Source organism: Acipenser ruthenus, chromosome 14 (assembly GCF_902713425.1).
Source record: "Acipenser ruthenus chromosome 14, fAciRut3.2 maternal haplotype, whole genome shotgun sequence".
Classification (NCBI taxonomy): domain Eukaryota; kingdom Metazoa; phylum Chordata; class Actinopteri; order Acipenseriformes; family Acipenseridae; genus Acipenser; species Acipenser ruthenus.
This window is the reverse complement of record NC_081202.1, coordinates 14,222,371-14,247,764: the sequence shown is the minus strand read 5'-3', so window position 1 is coordinate 14,247,764 and position 25,394 is coordinate 14,222,371. Positions and strand designations below refer to the sequence as shown.

General features: G+C 36.8%; 1 protein-coding gene across 7 annotated transcripts in view; it reads right to left on the bottom strand.

Moving 5' to 3' along the window:
* The window catches only part of LOC117419752 (SH3 and multiple ankyrin repeat domains protein 3-like), a 276,153-nt gene that overhangs the window by 205,924 nt on the left and 44,835 nt on the right, over positions 1–25,394 (bottom strand). For all 7 annotated transcript variants that reach the window (XR_009307250.1, XM_058985907.1, XM_058985911.1 and 4 more), the window contains one exon: positions 17,076–17,362. Coding sequence is in view for 6 of the 7 variants with exons in the window: in XM_058985907.1 (XP_058841890.1) it covers positions 17,076–17,309 (234 nt within the window). In the remaining variant the exon portion in view is untranslated. The remainder of the gene's footprint in view (positions 1–17,075; positions 17,363–25,394) is intronic.

The following is a 25,394-nucleotide window of genomic DNA, read 5'->3' as shown; positions in this document are numbered from 1 at the left end:
AGTATCATATGCTGAATCAATCAATCATATTTATAGCCAGAACTCTATGAGTACTGTAGAATATATATATATATATACACTACCAGTCAAAAGTTTTAGAACACCTCAATTTTTCCAGTTTTTATTGAAATTTACGCAGTTTAATGTCTCAATGTACTCTGAAATTAAAGCATAGAACAAATAAACAATTGGAGATAAAAAAAGAAATCATGGAATCGTTTTGTTTAACAAAATTTAATCTAAATTTTTGACTCATCAAAGTAGCCACCTTTTGCAGATATAACAGCCGAACACACTCGTGGCATTCTTTCTACAATAGAAATCCAATATTGTTCGGAAAGTTCTTCCCAACACTGTTGCAGAAGTTCCCACAAATGTGTTGCACTTGTAGGTTGCTTTGCTTTCACCCTTCTGTCCAGTTCATCCCAAACCAGCTCGATGGGGTTTAAGTCTGGAGACTGTGCTGGCCATTCCATGATTTGAAGCCTACCGTCTTGTTCTTTTCTTCTAAGGTAGTTCTGACATAGCCTGTAGGTATGTTTTGGGTCATTATCTTGCTGTAGGATGAACCCCTGACCAACTAGGCGTATACCAGAGGGTGCCACTCACTCTGTGCAAGTCGCCGACTCTGGATCCAGCAAAAGAGCCCCAGACCATCACGCTTCCTCCTCCATGTTTGACAGTTGGTGTCACACACCGAGGAACCATCCTTTCGCCTACTCGACAGCGTACAAAAACCCTGCGTGATGAACCGAAGATTTCAAATTTTGATTCATCGGTCCATAAGACCTTCTTCCAGTCTTCAGTAGTCCACTGGCGGTGCTTCATGGCCCAGGCAAGCCTCTTTTTCTTATTTTGCCATCTTAGCAATGGCTTTCTTACTGCCACTCGACCTGTCAAACCTGCAGCTCGAAGTCTTCTCTTCACAGTTGAAACTGAGACTTGCTTACTTCGACCAGTGTTAAGCTGTGCTTGAAGCTGTTGTCCTGTGAGCCGCCTATCACGCAAGCTGTTGACTCTCAGAAACTTGTCTTCTGATTCTGTTGTGGCTTTGGGTCTGCCAGACCTCTTCCTGTCAGAGTTTCCTCCAGTTTCTAAGTGCCTTTTGATGGTGTAGGAAACTGTACTCACTGACACCTTGGCTTTCTTTGCAATTTCTCTAAAGGAAAGACCTACACTTTTAATGGTTATAATGGTCTTTCTGTCTTCCTTTGTTAATTGCCTTTTTCTCGCCATTATGAGAGCAATATACTACTTCCTGCAGTACAATACTGTCCAAATAATGCTTAAGAGGGTGTAGTAACACAGTCTGATCCAACACTGCTTTTATACAGACAGAGGGTTTGTAAGTAATCAACAAAAGTTGGGACACCTGTAGGAATTGTTAGCATCAACTTTCAAGGCTCAATTTACTTCCATTGCTGCAGAACAGCTGTAAGTTGTTAACCCATTACTTGTTCACTGAAAAAGGCCTTTTTGTATAACTCTGAAATGTACATTATTTTTCAGTTTTTAGTAACCTAAACTTTTTTTTTTAACCTCTGGCAGTTTACCGCTTACCTTTGTACCATTTCAGGTTATTCACTGGACTTGAACTGCTTAAATTTCAATAAAAACTGGAAAAATGGGGGTGTTCTAAAACTTTTGACCGGTAGTGTATATATATATATATATATATATATATATATATATATATATATATATATATATATATATATATATATATATATTCATATGTTTAAGTCTAACTTTTGATTGCACTTGGATATGAATGTAGTTTTGAAGGAGGATATTGTGGTAACAACCATGAATATTTTAAAGTAAAATATTGTTTATACATAGCTAAAGGCATATCTTGAGAAGGTATCCAAATACATGTTTACTTGTCTCGAGATAGCTTAAGGATTTATGTTACAATTACTTTATCTTAACTTTCATCACCACAGCACCCTGGCCTTGTGCTGCCATTGCCATTAGAAAATGGATCAGAGATTTCCTTTAACCTGAATCTCTGGTAAAGAACTTCAAATGTTATCGTTCAAACTATGTTTAATCTCTGTTCCAAATCACTCTGTGATAGTAAATATGTAAAACATGGTATTGATTTATATATTTGACCTTTTTTCTGCTTGAAAAAAGAAAATCTCAATTTCAGTACGCGCCCTCTGCTTCCTCGCTGCCCTATATGATCAATCTGTCTATTTAAGCTTAGTATAGCAAATAACGTTTAAAAAAAAAAAAATCGAGAATAGAGTTTGCTGTCAGAAATCAGACAACTAATGCAGACTGATGACTTTCAGCAACTTTATTTCAGCATATCATAACAGGTGCTGTGCTCTCTTCTCTAACAAAGCCAGGAGGCTTTGAGTAAACGTCATGAACACACTGAACAAGTTACTGAACAAACAGCACGACCAACATTAACACATGAAGGCTATTACAGATTTTTAATTACTAAAAACAGACCACGTATTCTGAACAAAACGCATTACTCATGGAATATTGAGGAAAACCTTTGTATTCATTAGCATTTAAAACTAGTGGGGCATAAAAACAACTTTAAATATATATATATATATTTTTTTTAATTCTGCCATTTTCTAATAGCAATAGAACCCTCACAAGAGGGCTTTATCGCCTGGTAAGGCCCTTCTTGTGCCGTTACATGACCTCACAGTTGTTAGAACAGTCTTTTCAGCAATGATTACATGTATTAAAAACATGTAAAATCAACCAATGGGTTAGCACACCATTATTTGATTATGTTATGGATACCACACATGTGCTCCAGATAAGTTGCATAAAGGGGGTTTTACTTATTGAAAACATATGAATTACGTATGATATTTAAATGAAATGTTTAACGAATATGCATAGCTATTTTGCTGCACAGTTTGAGTTCAAGCTTCTTGTACTTGGTTGGTTCCCAGCGTCTCAATGGTCAATTGAGAATATACTGCATGCGGTAGCTAGAGAAATGACAGGACAGCTGGTAGCCTGCCTGGGAATTGCCAGATACACGTGACCAATAAGTCCGGGTTTTCAGGGTTTTTTTTTTTAAATACAGTTGAATCCACTCACTTGCAATGCATGTTTGTGACTGGTGAATAAGTGACTAGATTCTTGATTGTGGATTTCTCGGTGTCATCTTAGTCCCCCTCAAACTAACCTATCATGTACCTATATGTCAACCACATTTTTGGAAGGTAAATCTGTATAATAAATAGAATATTGTTTCTTTAGAAATATATAGTATGTACATGCAGGCCTTTTGTTAAGTATATTCCATCTGCAGCGTTGGAATAAAAAAAAAAATCTGTTTCTGTGTTTATTTGCTTCACAGTTATATTGTTTGTGGTCAATAAAGCAAATAAGAATAATTGTTGTTTTTGTTTTTTATTGTCAGACCACGTTCGTGTTCAGTAGTTCAGAGCAACATTACAGTTAAAATGTAAGGCTGTAGTTAATCTATACCCCTTTAGCATTAAAGTATGTACATCATTTATTGGAAGTACTCATGTTGCATTTTAATCACCTAAAATACATTTTACTCACTATTAGCATGATTTTCAAAAGGGGCAAAATAAGAACTAGGTCGCAAACTTATTTTTAAAACCACGTCACTTGATTTATATTTTTAAAGTGTCAACAAGTGAATACATGACTCATTTAATCTAAACCCTTTGACAGCCATATACTTAGTGACCCAAATCAGCTTTTAGAAATCACTTTGCGACCTAGTTCTTACTTTGCCCCTTTGGAAAAATCATGCTGTTAGCGTCTAAGTTGGAGAGTAAATTACTCAATAACCCAAAACCTTATCTGGAGTGCTGATCTTAGCTATGAGATTTTGCATATAAAACATGGGTAAAGTTTTGAGAAATTCTGAGGTGCTCACTAATCAAAAATGACATTATGTGATTTTCTCACATTTTTTAAACCGCCTTCTACAAGTTTTATAGATTTTTCCACGTCACTCGACTTAAATGTTTTAGTCCACTATGACAGTAAAAAATACTATTTATCTTCCATCATTGCTATTTGTTTCTCTGTCTTCTGGGTACATGAAAGCAGGTGGAACATAGCACTTAAGGCAATATTAGCACAAACTGAATCAACTGCTATGGCTTAAACTGGAAATACAAAATTATTTTCATCATTAGTCTCAGTAATAACAGTTTTAACTTTACTTCATCCATCTAATCAGGAGATTTCAGGGTTTGTGTTGTGAGCCGTCAGTCTAGACTAAAACAATTAAACAAATGTGAAACCACGGCATCACTGATTAATCCAGTTTTATTTTTAAAATTATATTTCCTTGTAATCGCCTTCTAGATGATAAATAACGTCCTCGCACAACAAATGATACAGACCTTGAAATCTGACAAAAAAGTCCAATACCAATTAAATCTCCCTTGAAAAAATGTTATTCACAACAAAATTTTGGTGTAAAATTGTAATATGTATTTAAATTGTTTATTCATAACATAGCAAGGCAGTTTCACACAAAATATATGTACTGTAGAGGATGTTTAATGAAAAATCTATGACATAGGTCCAAGTACTTGTTTGTTATAGCCTCACCTTGCCCATGGTAGAAATACCGTATGTCATGGATTTTAATTACATATTTTGTTATGCCACAAATGCTTACTTTTGCTATAAAAATATCAATAAGAACATACTGCAGCAACCCAAATTAACTGGGTGAACTGGATCTAAGTACAAAATACTCAGGGTTGTACAGCCAGCTTGATTTCATTAGTTCATCCTTGCTGTTTTGGGTTGATGAGTGTCCACTCAACTTCCCTCTGTTCGGCTTATTGCTGAGATTCTCACAAGTGTCTCGCAGGTAGTTATTAAAACTCCCCTGCTTTGCTAAATTCCATGTGTCATCGCTGCAGCTTGTGGAAAGGTGCCACCAAATAATACTGTAGAACAGAATTGACGCTGTCAGTGAGCAACTGATGAAAGGACAAATTTGATTCCTCTTCCTGTCCTAAAAGGGAAATTATCCGGGAGCCAGTCATCTCTCTTCTTATTATTGTTTGTTAATCTGCAGTGTGCTTTTTTTTATCCTAACAGAATTGCATGTTCCTTTTTTTTGCCTCCTTGCCAATACCTCCAGATGCTGTTTCTTTAATCAGCAAAAATATGTTTCCTTACAAAAGATGCCTTTATACAGTAAACAGAATTCTTCATTATTAATGCTATCCAGCTTAGAAAAAATAACCATTATTTATGGAAACAAGTTCAGACTATAGTGTAAATCAGCTGTCGTTTCCATTTTCCCTTAACACATACCATCTCTACTTTCAGGTTAGGCTTATACAGGTGCACTCCACTTATAACGGACTCCAAGGGGCAATGGAAATCAGTACTTTATAAACGAAGTACGTAGTAAACACAATTCGAAATGCTGTATGTAACTGCGAACATAAGTACCGTAAATACAAGAAAGCTTAACTGCCAAAGAATGGGAGTTTATTATTTGTATAAAACATGCCCCTGTGGGCCGTACAATGTAATAAGTACTAACATTTGACAAATTTATATTTTCGCTAAATGTAATTAAAATTGGATACGTTATACGTTTAAACTGTACAATGGCTGTGCCAACAAAAACATTTTTCCTGCCTGATGTCACAAATGCCATTTACTGTCCCAGATGTACCTTATTATAGCGTTTTTTGGTCGTAGTGAGGTGATGAAATCGAACAAGGGGACAAGACTGAATTTTGGTGGGGGGGGGGGGGTTGGAGAACACACACAAGACTGGAGCCAGCTCCTCTTCACCTCCTCCGATCCCTCTCAAGCCTCTGGTTTCGCTCTCCTTCATCTCCCTCTCTCTAGCCTCACTACCTCCCACTGTTCTCCACCGGTCGGGTTCCATCCCTATCCTTCCCTCATGTCCTTTTACCCTGCGGACACCCTCTTGCTATCCGTGGCTTCCTCAGGCAAGCTCGGAGCCAGCAATGTACCTTAGCAATGGATTTTACACCCTCAACCTCGCGATTTATCTTCCGTCAAACTAATGCTATTTCTAGTCGTGGTGTCTCTGACGACACGGAGCCCCCTTTATCACCTCGTAGGCCCCGCCCCCAGTCTACCCTGGTTGGCTGGTTCCCCGTCATCCGATTACCCCTTCACCAATAGTGGCACTCCCCGGGTGTCACCCAACTGCTGGGATGTCTCTTCCTCGAGGAGTCTGAGAGCCCCCTCAGGACATTATAATATTTACCTGTGGAACAGGAAAACTACGTAATAAAATGGTACTGTATGTATTAAACTGTACATATTAAACGCAAAAGACAAGCCTGTGAAACAGGAAAACTGTACTATTAAATGCAAAGCATCTGCCTGTGGAACAGGATTAAACAAGTCCATTTTAACCAGAGTAATTCTCCATTAAAACTCATGTTGTTTGGCAGGGACACTTCCCAATCCCTCCGTACCTCATTTGCAAGCCAGCCCCCTTCAAGGAAGAGGCTGACTCTGGGCACAGCACCCGCTACAATATTGATGAATTAAAACGCTCACGAACTTGTTTAATAAGGTTAACAAATTTAGTAATTAGTATGATAGCTGCTTTACTTTAGGAATTTTGTATGCAGATGTGGAAAAAGTAAAACCAGTGCAATATCAAAATCCAAATGAAACACCAAAAACAGATCAATAGTGCTACTACTCTATAATACTGAGCATATGGTCTTCAGTTATAAAAAATAAAATAAAGTTGTTTCTTTTGTTTGTTTTGCTTCATGTGTAATTATGAATGATTCATAACAGTGGCATAATTCATTGTTATCTGCATTGCATAAATAACCCATGTTTATTTAGTGAGTGTTTGGCTTCCACAATCCGAGCCATCCTCTTTCTGTCTTTAATTGACATTTTCTGGCATGCCACACTCAGATGAGAGCTGCCACTTCACAGTGCTTTCCTGCCGCTCAGTGCACTGTACATCTTTGAGAAGACTGCAGTCTTTTGAGGAATCAAGCTTAATTGAGCACACTGCAGTTCAAGAAACAAGAGTGAAAGAAGCAATTTAACTTAACACAGCAGCAGACATCCACAAGACACAAAAGGCCTGTAATTCTATTAACTAATAACTAGGTTTGCTGATTCCTCTCTGGGATTACATGTTAATTGCTTGAGGAATCACAGTACAATTGTTAGTTAGTTGGTTGTATTAAACTATCAAGGCCTAATTTTGATAACAGAACAAGACTCTAACACTAAGGCAAAGGTCGTTAGTGCTTGATTATGGGGCACTAGGTGGAAGCAATCAGATTTTGTCCTGTAAAGGGATTTTGGTACCATGTTTTGACCCGAGTTTTGGTACCTTGTTTTGTCCTGAATTTTGGTACCATGTTTTGCCGTTTGAAAGGGGCTCAAACCTGTACTACTATTTAAGAAACTGGCAATATCCAATTCGTGCCGGCTTTGGACATTAAAATCTAACTGCCTTAACATAACAAGCAACACAAAGAACTCTCAGAACTACTCTTTCAATGAAATAGAAGATGTAGTAGTAGATGTTATTGTGCATAATTTACACTGCCATACTTATGTAGTTTTTCTACTGTAAATATGACATGACATGAAAATAAAGCCTCTTGCACAAGAATATGTAAACTGGCAGTAAACTGCAGGATCTGCCTCACAAAGAAGGCTTACATGACTGTTGTCAGTCACAGACCCCCGCAATTCAAGTAACTTACAAATATTTCAAAAACAAATTCTAAAAGTACCGGGTAAATATAATTTCTAGAGAAAGAAATTCCATTACAATTCCATTTGGTCATCGGTCCCATATATTACAGACTGGAGTTGGCTCAGAGTACAAAGCTAATCTAGCATCCATTATAATTCTCCAATCTGGCAATGTGGCTAAATTGTGTTTTTTCATTAGATAAGCAGAATGTCAGATTATCAGCATCAGTCTGCAGTGTGGAAGTATTCATGAAAGTACATAAAACACAAAGGGTGTAATGTGTAAAATTAGAAGGTCTCCCTCTTACACAATGAAAATGATGGGAGCAAACTAATATTGTTTTGAGCTGTAGCATAACAAATTTAAACATTATCCATCAAATGTTCTTGAATTTCAGTATTACAGTTTTACAATCTCCCATTATAAAAACCCTTTCCATACTGCTGTATAATGTACAGTAAATGGAGGTCCCTTTTTGCCTTAACTGTATTTTGAAGGATAGCAGGAGGGATTAAAATGATAATAGACAAGGTATAAAAATATTATTAGTATAACAATAATAAAACAACATCATAGTTCTCATTTTCTTAAAATGTTTGACCCTTAGAAATTCTATTGCATTCGAATGCTATTGTGTCATGCTAAGTATGCATGACATTAAGATTACTGCTTCCAAACTTGCTAAAATCTTAGCAGCCTGAGCAGATATTCAGGTTGGCTACGGCACCATTCTTGAATGCTAGAATCTTTTAAAATTACAGCTCTACAAGAACTGAACACTGCATGGCCAACACAGTATCACTTCATACCAATGGCAAACATTGTATACAGTGAGATTGATTTAAATAGAGGCGTGCCATAGTTCTAGGGGCAATGCTCAGCTCACTATGCTAATCCTATTGGTTCCTTAACCTATGTAGTCCAGGCTCACCTTCCAATACTTGTTCTGCAAGTTTTTCTCCTCCACCTCCCCAATGCCTCCTTTGCAACTTTCTGGGGGGTCAGTGGTCCTCTGTCACCCTGCCTTGGTGACCTCTGACCGACGTCGGAGGTCACACTTCAAACGAGGGAGGCTCCTATCGGTCCAGAAGGCATGATCCTGGGCCAAACAGTAAATCATTTCACACTACACTTTCCATCTTACAATGCTGAGCTCTATCTTTGAATTTGGCAGTATATAGATCTCAATCAGGAGTATGTCTAGGTGTCTCCAATAGACTCTTATCCATGAGACATTTTCACCGCTCTTTCGTGTGCAGCAGAATAGACAGCAGCATCAATAATGACTCTGAAACAATGCTCAGTATAATGTCATATTGCAGAAAAAACAGTACAAAAGGTAACAACTCACAACATGGATTAATAGAATATGCCTCAGGGCTAGCTTGGCTATGACCCAGGACCATTCTGGAGTGGTCAAGTTCCAACAAACCTGGCAGTGCCAGGATGCATACCCACACAATTTGAAATAATATTAATAAAAACTGTATGTACTGTAATCTGACAGCAGCACCCCCTTCTCAGTTTGTTTTTGTGGTGTTTGGCAAAGACTGTTCTGCTTGCACTCTACCTTATTGTACAGTTGCTCACAACATGTTACTTCCCCAATGGTCTCACAGTAAGTCTCACAGTGGCTCAGGTGGAATTCTGAACAAGGATGTGCTGTATCCCTGTCCAGCTTTTTGACCTTAAGGCCAGATATGCAGTACTAAATAAACACACAACATTCTCTGACTTAGAAATGCCTCAAGAAAGACATGGAAACAAATCAACAAAAAATCACAAGAGCTTATTTGCCATAGATATTTCTTTGATCAACGTCTTTGGAAGCTCTTGTTTTATTGTTTTATTTTTACTTTTCGTTTTATTCTGGGAATATCCTTATATATGTATGTTGACCTGTTTTCCATTTCTGTCCTTGAATGCAGAGGTTTTAACCAAGCCTAAGTACGGACGAGGCAGGAACACTTACAATTGTCATACTATTGAAAAACCTTTGTTAGCTTGTTAAGACTGCACTCCTAACTCTTTCTCAGATCGCATCTATAGAAGTCAACATCAACAGATCACAGCAGAGATGCCAACATTGGAAATTAATTAGCTTAATCTATTCTATTCATGGATTCCATTTCACACAAAAATACATGTTCTGTGTTGATCATATGACCAAATTTCACTGTGTATTAATATTGTTAGTGTTGAATCCAAAACCTCATTGCTGCCCATGTACACATACTGATTATGAGATTGGCAAAATGCTTTTGTTTTGTTGTGGATTTCAGAAATGGGTGAACAGCATTCCCTGCAAGCCACTTGGCATACAAACACATAGCAATATATATACATACTGTATATAAATAAAATAAGTTTTTTTCTGCTGTCGTTAGTTACCATTCAAAGTAGTAGTCACTACGCACAAATCGTAGATGTTGGTATTTCTATCAGAGGATTACCTGTCATTTCAAGATCTCACAGTTATGATCAGTGATATTCACTCTTCGCATGCTCAATACAAGCTTTATTATGAACCTTTAAAAAAAAAAAATCAACCCTGGATGTAATATTTCAAAACTAGAAACAAAATCGGAAGTTCCTAAATAAATCTTCTGAACCAATTTTATAATTTTATAATTCCTTTAACACAATCTGATCAAGTACAATTGAGCAGTTTAACATGTATAGCATCTTTATAGTTTATAAATTTATGCAAAGAGCACAAAGAGTTACTTGGACGACAGTCCAAGTACCGAATTTAGCATGAAAAATGTGTTTGGACTCAATCCTGAGGCACCACAGAGGTTAAGGCATTTTGCATGCCCACCATTCTAAAGAGAGCACTAGTGCAATATTCCCTGAATATATTACCATTGATCTATGTAGTAAAGTAAAGTAAAGCTTTCAGACTTTGAGCATCAACTCACAGATAATATACTTCCAGAATCCCTTATGACTTTTCAATATGCCATGGTACCCTGCTGGTCTTGCTTGGTTGAGGTTTAGATAGGATGGAAGTGTGCTTGAGCAAAAACAAAGAGAAACTGCATGGTGAAAAAAAAAATACTGTTTCTATAACTAACACTGCTACTTGATGCCATTATTAAACAATTTATGAAATGTAGCCTATACCACACTGTATCTACAGTAATTACTATTCTGAACATTAACACACATTTCACTCTTCAAAATGACTTACATTATACTTCAGTATACTAGAAACTGTGACTATCAGGGCCTCCTTTTTATATATTAGGATGTACCTGTCATAACTGAAATTAGTAGCAGCAGTGTGGAGTAGTGGTTAGGGCTCTGGACTCTTGACCAGAGGGTTGTGGGTTCAATCCCAGGTGGGGGACACTGCTGCTGTATTCTTGAGCAAGGTACTTTACTGAGATTGCTCCAGTAAAAACCCAACTGTATAAATAGGTAATTGTATGTAAAAATAATGTGTAAAAAAATATATATATAATTGTATGTAAAAATAATGTGATATCTTGTGACAATTGTAAGTCGCCCTGGATAAGTGTGTTTGCTAAGAAATAAATAATGATAATTATACACAGAGAATCTTTGTGAATCTTCCAATGCTTTATTTATAAAGCACTGTGTGCCCCAGCAAATGCACTGTGGCCCTACACAGTAAACACTGCTTTACTGATGTATGGAATGCATATCTGCTTCTTTACCCCCCTCCTCTCTTTATTAAGATTACACATCATGTTTTTTGTTTTGTTTTATAAGAATGTTTGTTTCAATGATCTAAACAGAGCCAGAGCTAAATACTGCTGTTCCAAGATTCCCAAATCCAATAATTCATTGACCTTATTGCAATGAATTTGTATTGTGTGTAGTAGATCAACCAAACAGCCATGGAGGGGACCACGGAGATGACTAATATAAACTGAAAGAGCAGTGCTAAGATCCGCGATTGTTTAGATCATTAAAACAGAACCCCAATGTAATACATAACTCTACAGTGCATACTAATACAGTCAGACCTGTACAGTCCGACATTGCTTGACACTGGAAAAATGTGCTGGATTACAGAGTTGCTGTAAAAAATCTACAGAGAAATATTGGAATATAAAAATAAAAATAAAGATTACTGTACATACACAGTGTAATAAACACAATAATACCTCAGAAAACTTTAAACACAACGTCTCCAAAAAAGCTTTACCTGCTATTAACACGAGCCTGATTAAACTATTCCCATACTGTACCTGCATGCAGCAATTAGGTGCTTTCTGTTGGCATTCAGGTCTTTTCCATATTGTTTTTAAGTAGGCAATGTCTGAAACGATTTGCTTTGCAATTTTTCACTTGGCTCTCTTTGTGTTGGGTTCAGTAAACATTCAGCTTTTTTGATAAGCGCAAATTTTCTTTCAGGAGAAATAAACGTCCACTCGCTGTGCAGACGTTTGAAGATGTATTTGCTATTTAACAATTGCACAATTGAGAATGGCTCCAGTGAGACATGTGAGTATTTACTACTTACTTTATTGTATTTTATAAGTGCTCTTATCTGTAATGTGATATTTTGTAATGTGATATTTTGGAACAACTGTGAGTCGCCCTGGATAAGGGCGCCTGTTAACAAATAAATAAATAAATAAATAAATAAATAAATAATAATAATAAAGTAGATGCGCAATGTCTTGCTTTTGTTTTTGTTTTGTTTTGTTTTTTATACTAGTTTTTAAACTTAGAAAAGAGAGAATCACATGACCCAGTGCCGGATTACACAGTCTGATTTACATTGATTATCAGCATCAGACTGATGCTTGTAAAGGGCATTGTACTGTTCATTATAACAAGGTTGTGGTGGGACCTAAAAATCATGCCAAAATATACAGAATGCCAGTATGTAGAAGGGCTGGATTAGACAAGTTTTATTGTATTAACAGTAATACCTATCTAAAGTATTTTCTGGAAATGCAAGTACTTCCCCGCCAGTTAGTTCAGACACATGCCCACACACAGCTGTGACAAGTCTGTTTACAAACATCTCTCTATAGTGGTGCATTTAATTCAAATGGTTGATTATGGGGCAGGTTAGTCACCTATCTTGAGAGTAGGTAAATTTTCTTCCTTAGCAAAGCTGCCTTGGGGATCAGTTTGATGCCCAATCTTACAGTCCCTGCTGGATAGGAAATGATTCCAAGCCTAATAAAACAATTCAGATGAATCCCCACACAGCTGAGCAGAACATGACACAGGAAGATAACAGATGAGGCCCATACTCACAGAGGATACATTCTTAATCGGTATCTGTGGAATGAGTTGTGTAATGTATCACTCTTTTCCCCTAGCTTTCACCTGGTCCTTGTTGGCTTTCAGTACACCTTTTTGGATGTTGTTACAGTTTTTAGAGCTTATAGCATAGCGTTATATTGATTTATATTGTACAGCAGCATGAAACTTGGGAGCTTGAGGACAGTCTCGTGCAGGTTTGACTCAGCTAAAAAGGGTACGTGAGCTGCCTATTTGACAAGCCACTGGATGCACTACAAGAAGAGTGTCTAAGTGATGAATGGAGATATTAACTGAAAGGGAGGGAATCTTTACCTTTATCAGTTTGAAGAAATTTGTGCCAGAAGAGGTGGCAATAAACTTCAATATGACAGACCTAGCACAGTTGAGGAGTCTTTGTGTGCATGGAATTTGGGTTAGTGCAATTTCTATACTTCCAGGTTTACAAAAGTAAAGGTGATATTTCTACTTGATTTTATTAAAGCAGACAACATGAAAAACGGGATGTGTGGCAATTCCCTATTGAAAATGTCCCTTGTTTGCATGGTGAACAAATTACCACAAACACAAAATATTACAAGCACCATTCAATGGAGAAGAGTAGCATACACTTCTCAGAAGCAGACTTGATAGTCCACTGATAATTACAGGAATTACAGTAAAGCGCCTTGATAAACTGATCTTCAATTTTATATCTACCTCTCTTACCTGAACTGGTTCAGCTTTTATTCCATCAGACCAAGACCAACCTTCAACTCACCTGCCTCTGGGCTAAAAGGGAAATTATAGATGTGGCCAAAGCAAACTGTCCAAACCAATCCACTGCTGGTAATTTACTGCTTAAGATAGATGACATACCTTACTACCTCACATTTAAGCACATGTACTTAAAAGTTAAAAATGTTGATTTTCATTTTTTATAGATATTGATTTCTAGCTGCATAGAGCGATATTCAGGTATGAAAATGCGCTAATGAAACATAGCTGCACATACAGTAATTTATATAAATCAAGCAAACACAAAATTCATGTAAAAACAATACAAATGGCTGGACTGAATTGGACTGTTGATGTTTCCATCAGCGGGAAAGAATTAATCTGCTCATGAACACTTATGGCAAAACAGTATGACGTCTAGCTGAAACATATGTCAATAAAAGTGGGAATTTAATTAGGTCATACTGTATACATAGATATGTAATTCCAATGTTGTATAAATAAATCAGGTAGGCTGATCATTTGTTACTGTTAACAAAGTGTACAAAATGCATATATTGTTAGAAGTAAAGTTGTGGAGAAATACCAAAATCCAGTAGGTTCTAATAAGTGTTTGTGACAGAGATCGAATGATTCTTGGTGTTAGATCTCCCTCCCTACCTGCGAGGACAGAGTACCCTAGACTGGATGGCACGACAGTTCATTCCCAGGGTTAGGCGGAAGTCTAGAAAGGGGGCGGAGCTACGGTACACAAAACCAATGACCCAGACGGGAAACGGCGTGGCATTCGCGGATTGGAGGAGCGGATGCGCTCGTTGACCAAGGGGTCATGGGTGACGGTATAGAAAGGGGACGTAGTGATGTGGTATGTTCCTTTGTAAATGGTTAGAACAAACCTAAAAGGAGACTGGTGAAAACGCAAGTGTTTTGTTTGTTTCTACTGTTGTGTCTAAAAACAGTTTGTTTATTGTGATTAGATGGCTAACACTATCAAGAGCTGTCACCAAAGGCCAGCACCAAACCGGACAACATCCCTGCACTTGTATCACGGAGAACTGTATTGCACCACTAATTCACTCACTAATGGACTTGTGTATGTGTTTTGTGTTTCGTGTGGGTGTATAAAGAACAGGACTATTATTTGGGGACAAACCCGGGAATTATAAATAAAGTAATACACGCTGCTGTATTACTTAGCATGTATTGTTTACTGTTTGTTTTGCCGTCAAGCACTGGAATTTCAAATCATTAAACAACATTGCACCTGAATTATAATTGTCTGTCTGTTTATTGATCACCTGCACCTGCACACTGTTAACCACTTTGCCACAGTGTCCCAAGGACATCCAAAGTCTTCCTGAGCAAGGGTGTTCTGAGATCATTGCACCCGTAACTTCAAATACGCAAAAACAAATTGAGACAAATATTCTGGCTAATGGTTTCTTTCAATAATGTTTCTAATTTATAGCATATTTCTCAGACTAGAATGTGTACGGTTGTACACATTTTAGAAGATTCTCCATGTTCTCTACAGATTGTGCATTATATACGAGGTACGCAGTATGCTATAATAATATTCTGGCTGTAACTCTACTCGTGCTCCGAAGTCTGAACACTTTCACTTACTGTAAAATGGACATGAGGTATATTTTCTATTCTCCTTAACAAGACTTTTTGCTGGTGATATTGCCTCTGACTTCAGGTTTATTGGAAAGGCTTAGGCTTGCCAATAGTGGGACATTAATGTAACATTTACATGTCCATATTCCCTCTCACTTGTAGTTTCCCATACATAATATTACAGTTATCACTGCTTGTTGAGAAAACACATTATTACAAAAAACAACATGGAAGCACGCTGTAGCCCATGAACAGAAAGGTATGATTATGCAAACACTTTCAATTTATTTTGAGAGGTGACCATTTTATTCAGATTACCTCTCGGGTCATTTGTTACTGACAAAAAACTATTTATGCAAAACTGTTTTCTACAGGTGTTTATATTTTATTATTTTTGTTTTACTATTTTGGAGTTACAGCTTTAAAAGAGTGAAACGCAGCCAAGTAAAATCATAGCAAATCACTGCCATGACTACCTATACGGTCAAGATGGTACAGTATAAGGGGTAGCCGCATCAATAATATATTTTTCAAAAACCTTCTTAAACACCATCTGGAAAAAAGAAGACTCCTACTTGTTGTGAACAGCCACAAAACAATATGATATGAAATTGCATTATTCAACATGAAGCTTTCGATTACAACAACATTCCATTCTACCTAACAATTCAGATGCAAACAGTCCTTACTATTCCTTACTAATGATGATTAATTAATGATGATTCTATTTCTTCAAATTGCAGTAGTGTTTTCTAATGATCTGCTGACAGTAACTGTGAAATAACATCTATTTTTGGGAAAGAATGCTACCTGTTCAATACCATTCTAGAAGACATCAACCCCATTACCCAGGATTTTACATATTTTACTTAAAAGAGCAACCCCCAGGATCAAACTAATCAGACTAGATACTGGAAAGTTGGAAATGTTCCTACTGATACATAACTGCTATTCCTCCTTTTAAAACAGCCATTTTCATATATGCTGCTTGTATTTTAGAGCTCCCTGCTTCGATATAACACAAGTGTGCAATCCTCTCTAATTATAAGTGCTATCCCAGACATATGACAGAAAATATTCCACTGTAATTATAAGGCAACCTGTTTTAACTTCATCTTATAACTCAGGAATCTATACACTCAACCCTCAGTTTAATGATATGATTCGCATGATTCCTGATTCAAGGATTTATTTTTTCTTTTTCACCTGTGCTATTAATAAAAATTAACTCTGTTTAAAAAAAAAACTCAACATTTGGTTCTGGCATCCAAAAAGCTATGCTCCCATGTCCTGCTTGACAATAAAGTTCAAATATGCTTAAAGAAATCTATAAGTTAATCTGATTATTCTGCAGCATTCTGCAAAAGCGGATGCATTTTAGGAGTGCTGCAGCAACATTCAAATGAATTCCAAAGATGCAAACAACCCAAAAATATTCCAAAACAAAAAGCAACAAGAAACAGTAATCAACTATTTAGGGTATTTATTCATTTTTGCTTTTTTGTTTTTCATATTTACACAAAGAAAAGTACAAACAAAGCAACTGCATTTCAAAGAGTTATAAAAATAAACACTTCTCCTTTTTTCTTTAAAGAAGCCTCTCTTACTGTAAATCAAGTTTCAGCTTTTTCTCAAGTCCTAAGCACCTTTTAGTTGTCGAAGCCAGCTGCGGCTATTTTAATGAAAATCAGGGTATTATTAGAAGGGCAGTGAGAGGGAGGGGGAGAGAGAGGGAGGGGGAGAGAAAGAGAGGAGTATGGGGATTACTCACAGTTTGCTGCAGGTCTGGGATCCCTATGCGGATGATGACGGCGTTGGCTAGGGGTTTCTCCATGGGGCTAGTGGGTGGTTTCTCAGCAGTGGCCCGGATCGTGTCGTAAATGATGTCTTCTTTGGAGCTGTCCGAGTCCCCCTGGTTGCCGTTGGTAGCACACTGCTGCACCTCCTCCTGCTGCTGCTGCTGATCGGATGGCTCATGTTTGCTTGCTGCTGGACTCAGAGGCATGCTCTGTTAGTGTATTTTGTCTGTGTGCACTTCAGAGTACTCGCTTCACATCACTGGGAGGGAAACAGAAGAAAGGGTGAGGAACGTGTGGGGGGGGGGAAATAAAAAGTACATTAATAAAAATAAAAAGAAGAAAAGAACACCAAGAGAGAGTAAAGAGCATAAAGAGAAAACACATGCAGTATGAAATTATTAAGGAGAAATCGAAAGAGAAAAAGACCAAAGAAAACTGTAAAGAGATAAAAGCGAAGATAAAGTACAGGCAGATGGACACTGAGTAAAATAGATGAAGCAAAAAACACATATAAAGGAAAAAAATACCAATATGACAAAAGGTGAAAATAAGTTGAGATTGAAAGATATTATTAAAAAGCAGATAAATAAGAATACATGAGAAAGCAAGAAAGATAATTGATTTAGAATGAAAGAATAATATAAAACGGACACATGGAATAAGCATGAGATAAATAGGGGGAAACAACAGGGAGGGCAAAGAAAATAAAACAGCTATCGAGAAACACAAACAAAACATTCATAATACCAAGAATAAGGCAGCTTCATTTTGGCTTAAGTTGTTAAGTTTCTTTTTATAAAGACATGTTTGAAAAACACAACTTCCACATTTTAACTGATTAAAGTAATACAGTATTTGTGTTATTGTGATAAGATTGTTAAGAAATGCTCTGCATTAAAGAGAGGGGGAGAGAGAGCCAGGATAGACACTTTATTTATTTATTTTTTTCAGTCGTTTTCACCATGAATGTCCATGTAAAGTTTTATTAAATCTGTCCAAGTGGTTTTGATGATATTGGGCCTGCTGTGAATATAAATTGCACTGTGGGCAATTTGCCAATGCAATGCATTTACTATGGGATGGGCTATTTGCTTGCACTTTACCAACAGCTGACAATATACTGTAGGTCATTGCCTCCATTTACCCAACAAATCAGAGGTCACAGTCTGTGCAATGGTGGTTTACCTAGAACAAGACTTTGGGCATGGTGTGTAATATGTCCTGCACAGCTAGTTTGATCAAGAATGACAAAGAGAGACAAATAAGACAAGTGTTCTGAATCTTGACTTGTTTTTGACTGAAGGCATTGGAATAAGTGAATATGCAATTTGGGTATCTGTAAGTTTAGGCAACATAATTTTTACATCTCAGCTTCAAGAATGTTCACAATCATGGACCTTTTTCACAAATATGAACAACTTTAAATCATCAGACACTGAAGCGTTTAAATACCAAGGAGGCAAAGCTATAATGACAGTTTCAAATGTAAATTCGCTGAGCAAGTAAAATTAGATGAATGAGCTTAATCACTGTATCATGTATAATCTGGTAACACAGTGATAGAGTTGTTGAGTATTCAAAAAGAAGTTTGGTTAACCGAGCCAGATACACAATTTGTACCACATTTTCTATACAAAGAAAACACTGTGAAACTAGCTGAGATACAGTATGTCTACTCCCTTCATCCTCTAATCAGTCTCTATATTTAATGCTGCCTTTTTTGTCTGTGTTGTGAATCTAGTTTAACACGTCTTGGAGTGTATTCTCTTAACAACAGAGGATCTATACCTAGCTGAGATCATTCAAATCTGATTTTGGCCAGTAAATATATTTAAAACACCAGGGAGGATCCTAATTAGAGTGGGCTTTTGATTAGCCATTGTTTAGAACAATTGCATTTTTACCTTTCAGAAAAAAAGGTGCACATTCTGCAAATGTACAGCTATAAATGCTGTTTGTTTGTTATTTGGTGGGTCAGAATACATTGTGGTGTTTTTGACTACTGCAATGGGAATCCTTAACAGTGCCTTTGGCAAATTTAATCAGACTGCTTTCTGTCAGTGAGGTGTCTGGGCCTAGTTAACAGGCCACATTGTATGTGGCTCTGAGTGATTCTGAGTGAGTCAAATGGAGATTACAAGTCTGTGTAACTACTGTAGTATGAGCGCAAAGCCTTTGAAATACCCCCATCCGATAAAAACTAAAAATCACAGCAGCAGAGACACACAGTTAAATTAAACACTGCTCCTGCAGAAATGTGCTCTGACTCTGTGCCGGTGCATAAAACATAAAGTGAATAATGATTTTATACTGTAGGGTGGGAATGTACGGGCATGTATGCACATATTAAATGTCAGCCCATCAGGACCCATAACATACACTAAGGGATGTCAGGATCTCCAGAGCATCCTCCTCGGCACCTCTGAATAACATTTCATCATTTATTTATCTTTTATGTACATCTATCTATCTATCTATCTATCTATCTATCTATCTATCTATATACAGTATATATATATATATATATATATATATATATATATATATGTTGCATTTTTCTACTCTGATGCATTATGAGCATCAACAGTTTACTCAAAGCCTCCACTAGTGTTTTCTACTATTATAACAACCTTGACTTGCACAAAGTAGGAAAAACATTTAGTGAAATAGCTCGCATCACTTGATTTTCAAGGTGTGGTATCCAAAGCATATTCAACAAGTACAAAGAAACATCATCTGTAATTGACAAACCCAGGACTGGAAGACCCAAAAAGCTGCCTAACAAGGATAAGCAATACTTGAAGATAATATCCTTAAGGAATAGAAAGAAGACAAGCGTTGAATTGACAACAGAACTGGCAGAAGGTACAGGTGTCGATGTCCATCTAGCAACAGTCCAATGCACCTTTGACCATTGTTCCATAGTCCAATTTCTGTGTTTCTGGTTCCCCTTTCTTAACAGAGGTATTCTTACTGCAACACATCCTTTAAGTCCAGATTTCAAGAGTGACCTTCATACTGATGATTTGATGGACAATGACACCTGTGCCTTCTGCCAGTTCTGTTGCCAATTCAATGCTTGTCTTCTTTCAAGTGGGACACCCTGTATTGTACTGACATGATGTAGCTTGATTCACAGACTTGCAGAAATCCTGAATTAAAAAAGTACTGTATCGAAACTGACGTGTTTTCATTTGTTGTTCTGTTGTTGCTGCCTGTAACAGAAGAACTGATAGAAAGTGTATTGAAGGCGTGTTTACAGCACAGAGGTAGTACAGCAGACTAGATGCATTTTGTGATACTGGAACTAACAGATGTCTTTCTATCCAATGGACTGTCAGAAAGTTAAAAAAAGAACTTCCCATTCATAAGTCCTTCAGTGACTAACTTTCTATTCAAACAATGATTGCACTCATTGCGTTGCATGTGCTCGAGTATATTAAAATAGTGCCGCAGGGAATGAATTACGGGTGTGCTGAAAGGGTCAAGACAGAGGCTGATTAACGTGCTAACTGCGATTAATTGACAACACTAAGAATGGAGGTCTCTTGCTTATAAGGAATAGTATATGCTGTACCACATTTCGGACTAAAGACCAAATCTCCAAGGTTTCTCATAACAAAAAAGAAAGTATTCTACTTTAATCCTACTTTTTGCAGCTTATTCATTTTAATTAAAACTTTTGCTAATGGTGAAACTGTCAAGCACTACCACTACTCTTTGAAAACCATTAATTCACTCATATCATATAGTTGCTCACTAGCACTATGTTTTAGTTTTTTTTAAACCAATGTTTTACAAATTCACATCATGTTTCCTGTTTATTTTTCAATACAGTATCTATAAGCTGTTGAAAATAACCGATCTACGCTGTTGGTGGTTCTAAAATATTATCAGTGTAAAAATAAAACCAGCACATGGTACTTCGTAAGTATTTGTAAGTATACATGGAGTTAAACAGTAATTACACTATTCACATATAGGGCCTCATTTAACCAGACTTTGGATGTCCTTGGGACACTGTGGCAAAGTGGTTAACAGTGTGCAGGTGCAGGTGATCAATAAACAGACAATTATAATTCAAGTGCAAGTGTAAGAGCAAATGCATTTTATTTTAAAGTTGGAAAACAATTTTAACGGTATAAAACAAACATTTATGTCTTTGACTTTTTTAAGTTGTTTCTTGTTAGTTTTATATCATTGGAATAGCTTTATTCCTTTTGTTTTTGCCCTTGCTATATTTGCTAAATATAATCCATAATATGTACACACAATTTAATATAATACTGTTATTTATCAAAATCTATTTATGTATAACATAGTGCAAAGACATATATCTTCATATTGCAGTACACAAGGTTCATACTGAATTTTCATGCAGGCTGGACTTTAAACTGTTACTCTCGATTGCCTTTTGTTTTGTATTCCACAGACTCCTCTCTTCTCTTTCTGTGTCAATGCTCCCTCTGGCACATGTTATCTTCCATTTCAATTTTTGCAAAGGTTAAAAGCCTTTACTGTTTGCATTGGAAGACAGGTTGTAACTTTAAACTGACCTGCATTTCAGCAATTGTTTGTCTTTTAACAAAAAAAAGAGATTCAAATTAATGTTGGTAATGCATAATTAAAGTGATTACCGGTTATAGATGAGTTACAAGTAAGTACAAGAGTCAGTATGTGACTTACTGAAAAATAATGTGGGAACAAAACAAACTAACAAAACTGATTGAACTAATTGAATGTGTCTGTGTTTTGAAAAAAAAAAAAATAAAGGTTTTATTCAACTAGCTATGTCTGTCTGTTATCAGAAATTCTCTCAAATCAATATAAACCCCACAAATGTGAATGTGAACATAATTTGATTGTGCACTTACAGCATGAAGAATGTTCACAACACAGTCTGTGCCTGCTATGTCGTATTCACTTAGCAACACCAAGAGATTTTAGATTTTCCAAGCTTCATGTATCCCAGAACCACCATTACAGGGTGGTTAGAATCCAAATACAGTACCATTTTCTAACATTAATTACATATATTGTTCAAATGTCATATTTTGAAAATGTAATCGCAGAAGCTCTGTAAATGTCAAGCAGTGCAGCTTCTTTCTAACAAGCACATATTTCATGTGAAACTCTGTAGTTACTATTTTAAAGCACACTTCATAAATACTTATTATTTTTGGTCTTTGTATATCATCATCACTAAAGGTACCTTGTCACCATTTGATCTTAATTCCTCCAGATCGCTAGGTGAATTGCAGTGTAAGGAAACTAATTGTCACCTATAAGGTAAAACTCTCAATTCACTTTGCTATTATAAACCTTTGGGGTTTGCCGAGCACTTGAATCACACAAGTGTCTGTTACGATTATGGCCATTTTCTACAAGAACTAAAAATAAAGTAAAAAGCCTATTATCTGTTCTATGTATAAAAAAAAATTAATTCTATATAAAAATGCATTAAAAGAGCTCCTAATCGTAATTGGGTAGGGATCAATCTTGTTTACCCATGGGAGCATTGTTGCCAACTGGTTCCAGAATTTATGGACACTTTAAGCCAGATCAGGTTTTTTAACTCGCCTCTCTAACCGAGAATTAATTGATTTTATTGAACGTGAGTGTAAATTGCGTGAGCTGTCACTAAAGGAATGTAATTGTATTACTAAAAGCACACACCTGTCTGGGGGCGAGAATTATTTCCTGTGAGAATCGTTTCCATCAATCAGACCTATACAGCTTGCTGATTTGCTATATTTGTCTGATTGAGGCGGGACTGTGCGAAGCAGAAATAAGTATTACTTAATAGAAACTTAACCCCAAGGTTAAACGAGAAAGAGTGCAGGTGAGTGCATAGTGCTCTATAACAACAGAATTGCACTATTTTGATACATATTGTTTACCATATAACATTTTAAGCAATATGATTTTAATACATGTTATGATGCTCTCCGGATAGAATTGCCACCGCAATTAAACAATTTAACACATTTATTGAAGCTGCTCATGCAATTTACGCGGTTAGAGAGGCGAGTTAAAAAACCTGACCTGGCTTAAAGTGTCCGTAAATTCTGAAGCCAGTTGTTAACCCTGCATGGGAGAGACACCCCTCTGTATTTGCTACTTCCTCCTGACTCACTGTTACATTCTACATGATCCCATCCTTGGGTAACATCTTTGGGTAACATTACAATGCCATGACCTTGTTTTTTTACCACAGGTCACGCTTTTTATGCCAGTGAATTCCATGCAAAACGTGATCATGCCGACAGTTTTTTTTATTTTTTTATAAACAAAAAAAGAAACCCAAAATCCAGTTTGGGCATTGGTGTATACGCAGTTTGCCCATCTTTTATTACACCGGGTTATGGTTTACATGAAGTCAACAGTCTAAAAATGCATTCTATTTTCCATTGAGTGTCCTCCCAGTCCTCCCCTGTATAAGACGAATAGCTGTAGGCTTGGAAGCTTGCAGCTCTGTGAACTCCCATATAATAAGTCAGTTACCAATTGCAGGTGAATAGCCTGATTCATTTTTATATGTAGTTTGAAGTTCAGACCTGGGGTGCATTACAAGTATAGAAAGAACATCAGCTGCTGGACCACTGGGAAATAAACCAAAACCGCACCACAGTTGTTTACAAGATATTAAGTTAATCAATACAATAAATTACACATTTGCATTTTTTTGCAAATATAATGGTGTAAAGCTACTGTATTATATTATACAAAATCAAGTCTTCACTGCACTGTAGTATAGTATGTTACTGTTCCCCAATGAGAATCACAACACAGGGATTATTATTTGGTTTGGGGGGGTGTAGGGGGTGACGTCAGGCCAGGAAGAACACTGAACAAAGCAAAAGGCACGATGACCAAAACAGACAAACAAAACAAACAGACATGGAACAAACAATTATCGCACTGGTGTTATACCAGCATGTGTAGCAATTGTTTTAGTATTGACTCTCTTATCTTACGACTCACATCTCGTTCCGCCCTGAACGCAACAACCCAGAATGAGTGACTCGTGCATCTACATATACAACTGTGCTGGGATTCAATTACTAATTAAGCATTCACTTGAATCCCAGCACGTGAACTAAGTGTGCACTTCCCGTGCCCCATACAAATATCCATTTTAATCTGCATGTGAAGTGGTTGTGCAATCCCAACATTAATACGCCACATACAACATCAAACACAAAAATACTGTAAACACTCTGAATGTCCAAAAATAACAACAATCTTGGACTCATAGCGCCTTTCATAGCCAAAGATGTCTCAAATCGCTATTGTTGCATGCACAGCACAGTTGCCAGTATTGACTTCAACATTACAGTGTGGGTAATGGGGGTTTGCTTTATGGCACCCACAATTCCTCGCTCTGTGTTATTTAACAAAGACACAAGACATAGACCAAACTTACACCAGATGGAAATGTATTGTTTTAACATTACAAATACTCTAGGAAATGTGATTTGATGTTGCCATTAAGCAGAAACATGACAGAGACACAAATCCAGTTTTAAAGAAGACACAAATATGTGTGTTAGTAATTAGTAATTATTGTGTGTAAATAATCAAATTACAGCAAAAAGTAGCATAGGCTTTCATTGTTAGTATGCTTAACTGTTTTAAGCCATTGTTTAATTCTGTAATAACATTTTTATGTATTTCACTGAAATGAATGTACTCTTCAATCTTTGCTGGATGAGACTGAGACAAACTAAATAGATTTCTGTCTCCAGGTTCTACCTGTTACGTGGCTGAAAGAGGTACCACCTTAAACTACACATCTCATTAATATGCTAATAACAATTCACTCCCTTTGAAGATAATGCAAGACAAAAATGGCAAAAGGGTGTATAAACCCAATCGAAACCCCTATGTTAAGCATGTAAAGATGAATGATGTATACTTATAAATTCACCAAGCATCACTGTTAGCCAAAGCAATAAAGGCTGCTGCTGTCCTTGTCGTCCCTGGGACTCTGTTCTAACACAACATGATTGCTGTTAGACTTGAAACGGCACATTGGAGAGGCTTAATTACATTTTCATCTTTTCATAATCCCTTTTTTCCAACCACCGAACTTCACAACAAAACAGATAAGTGTATAATGATTGAGATGACAAAATGTAATTAAAGAAAGGGAATCATGGCTTGCTTACCAACACCTCTTTGCTGGGTGACACCTCAATCATTTTGTTTGTTACGAGAATCAATGATATTGTTACATTTTTAATTGTGATTTGGACATCTTACCATGCATTGGCATTCTCCAGCTGAAC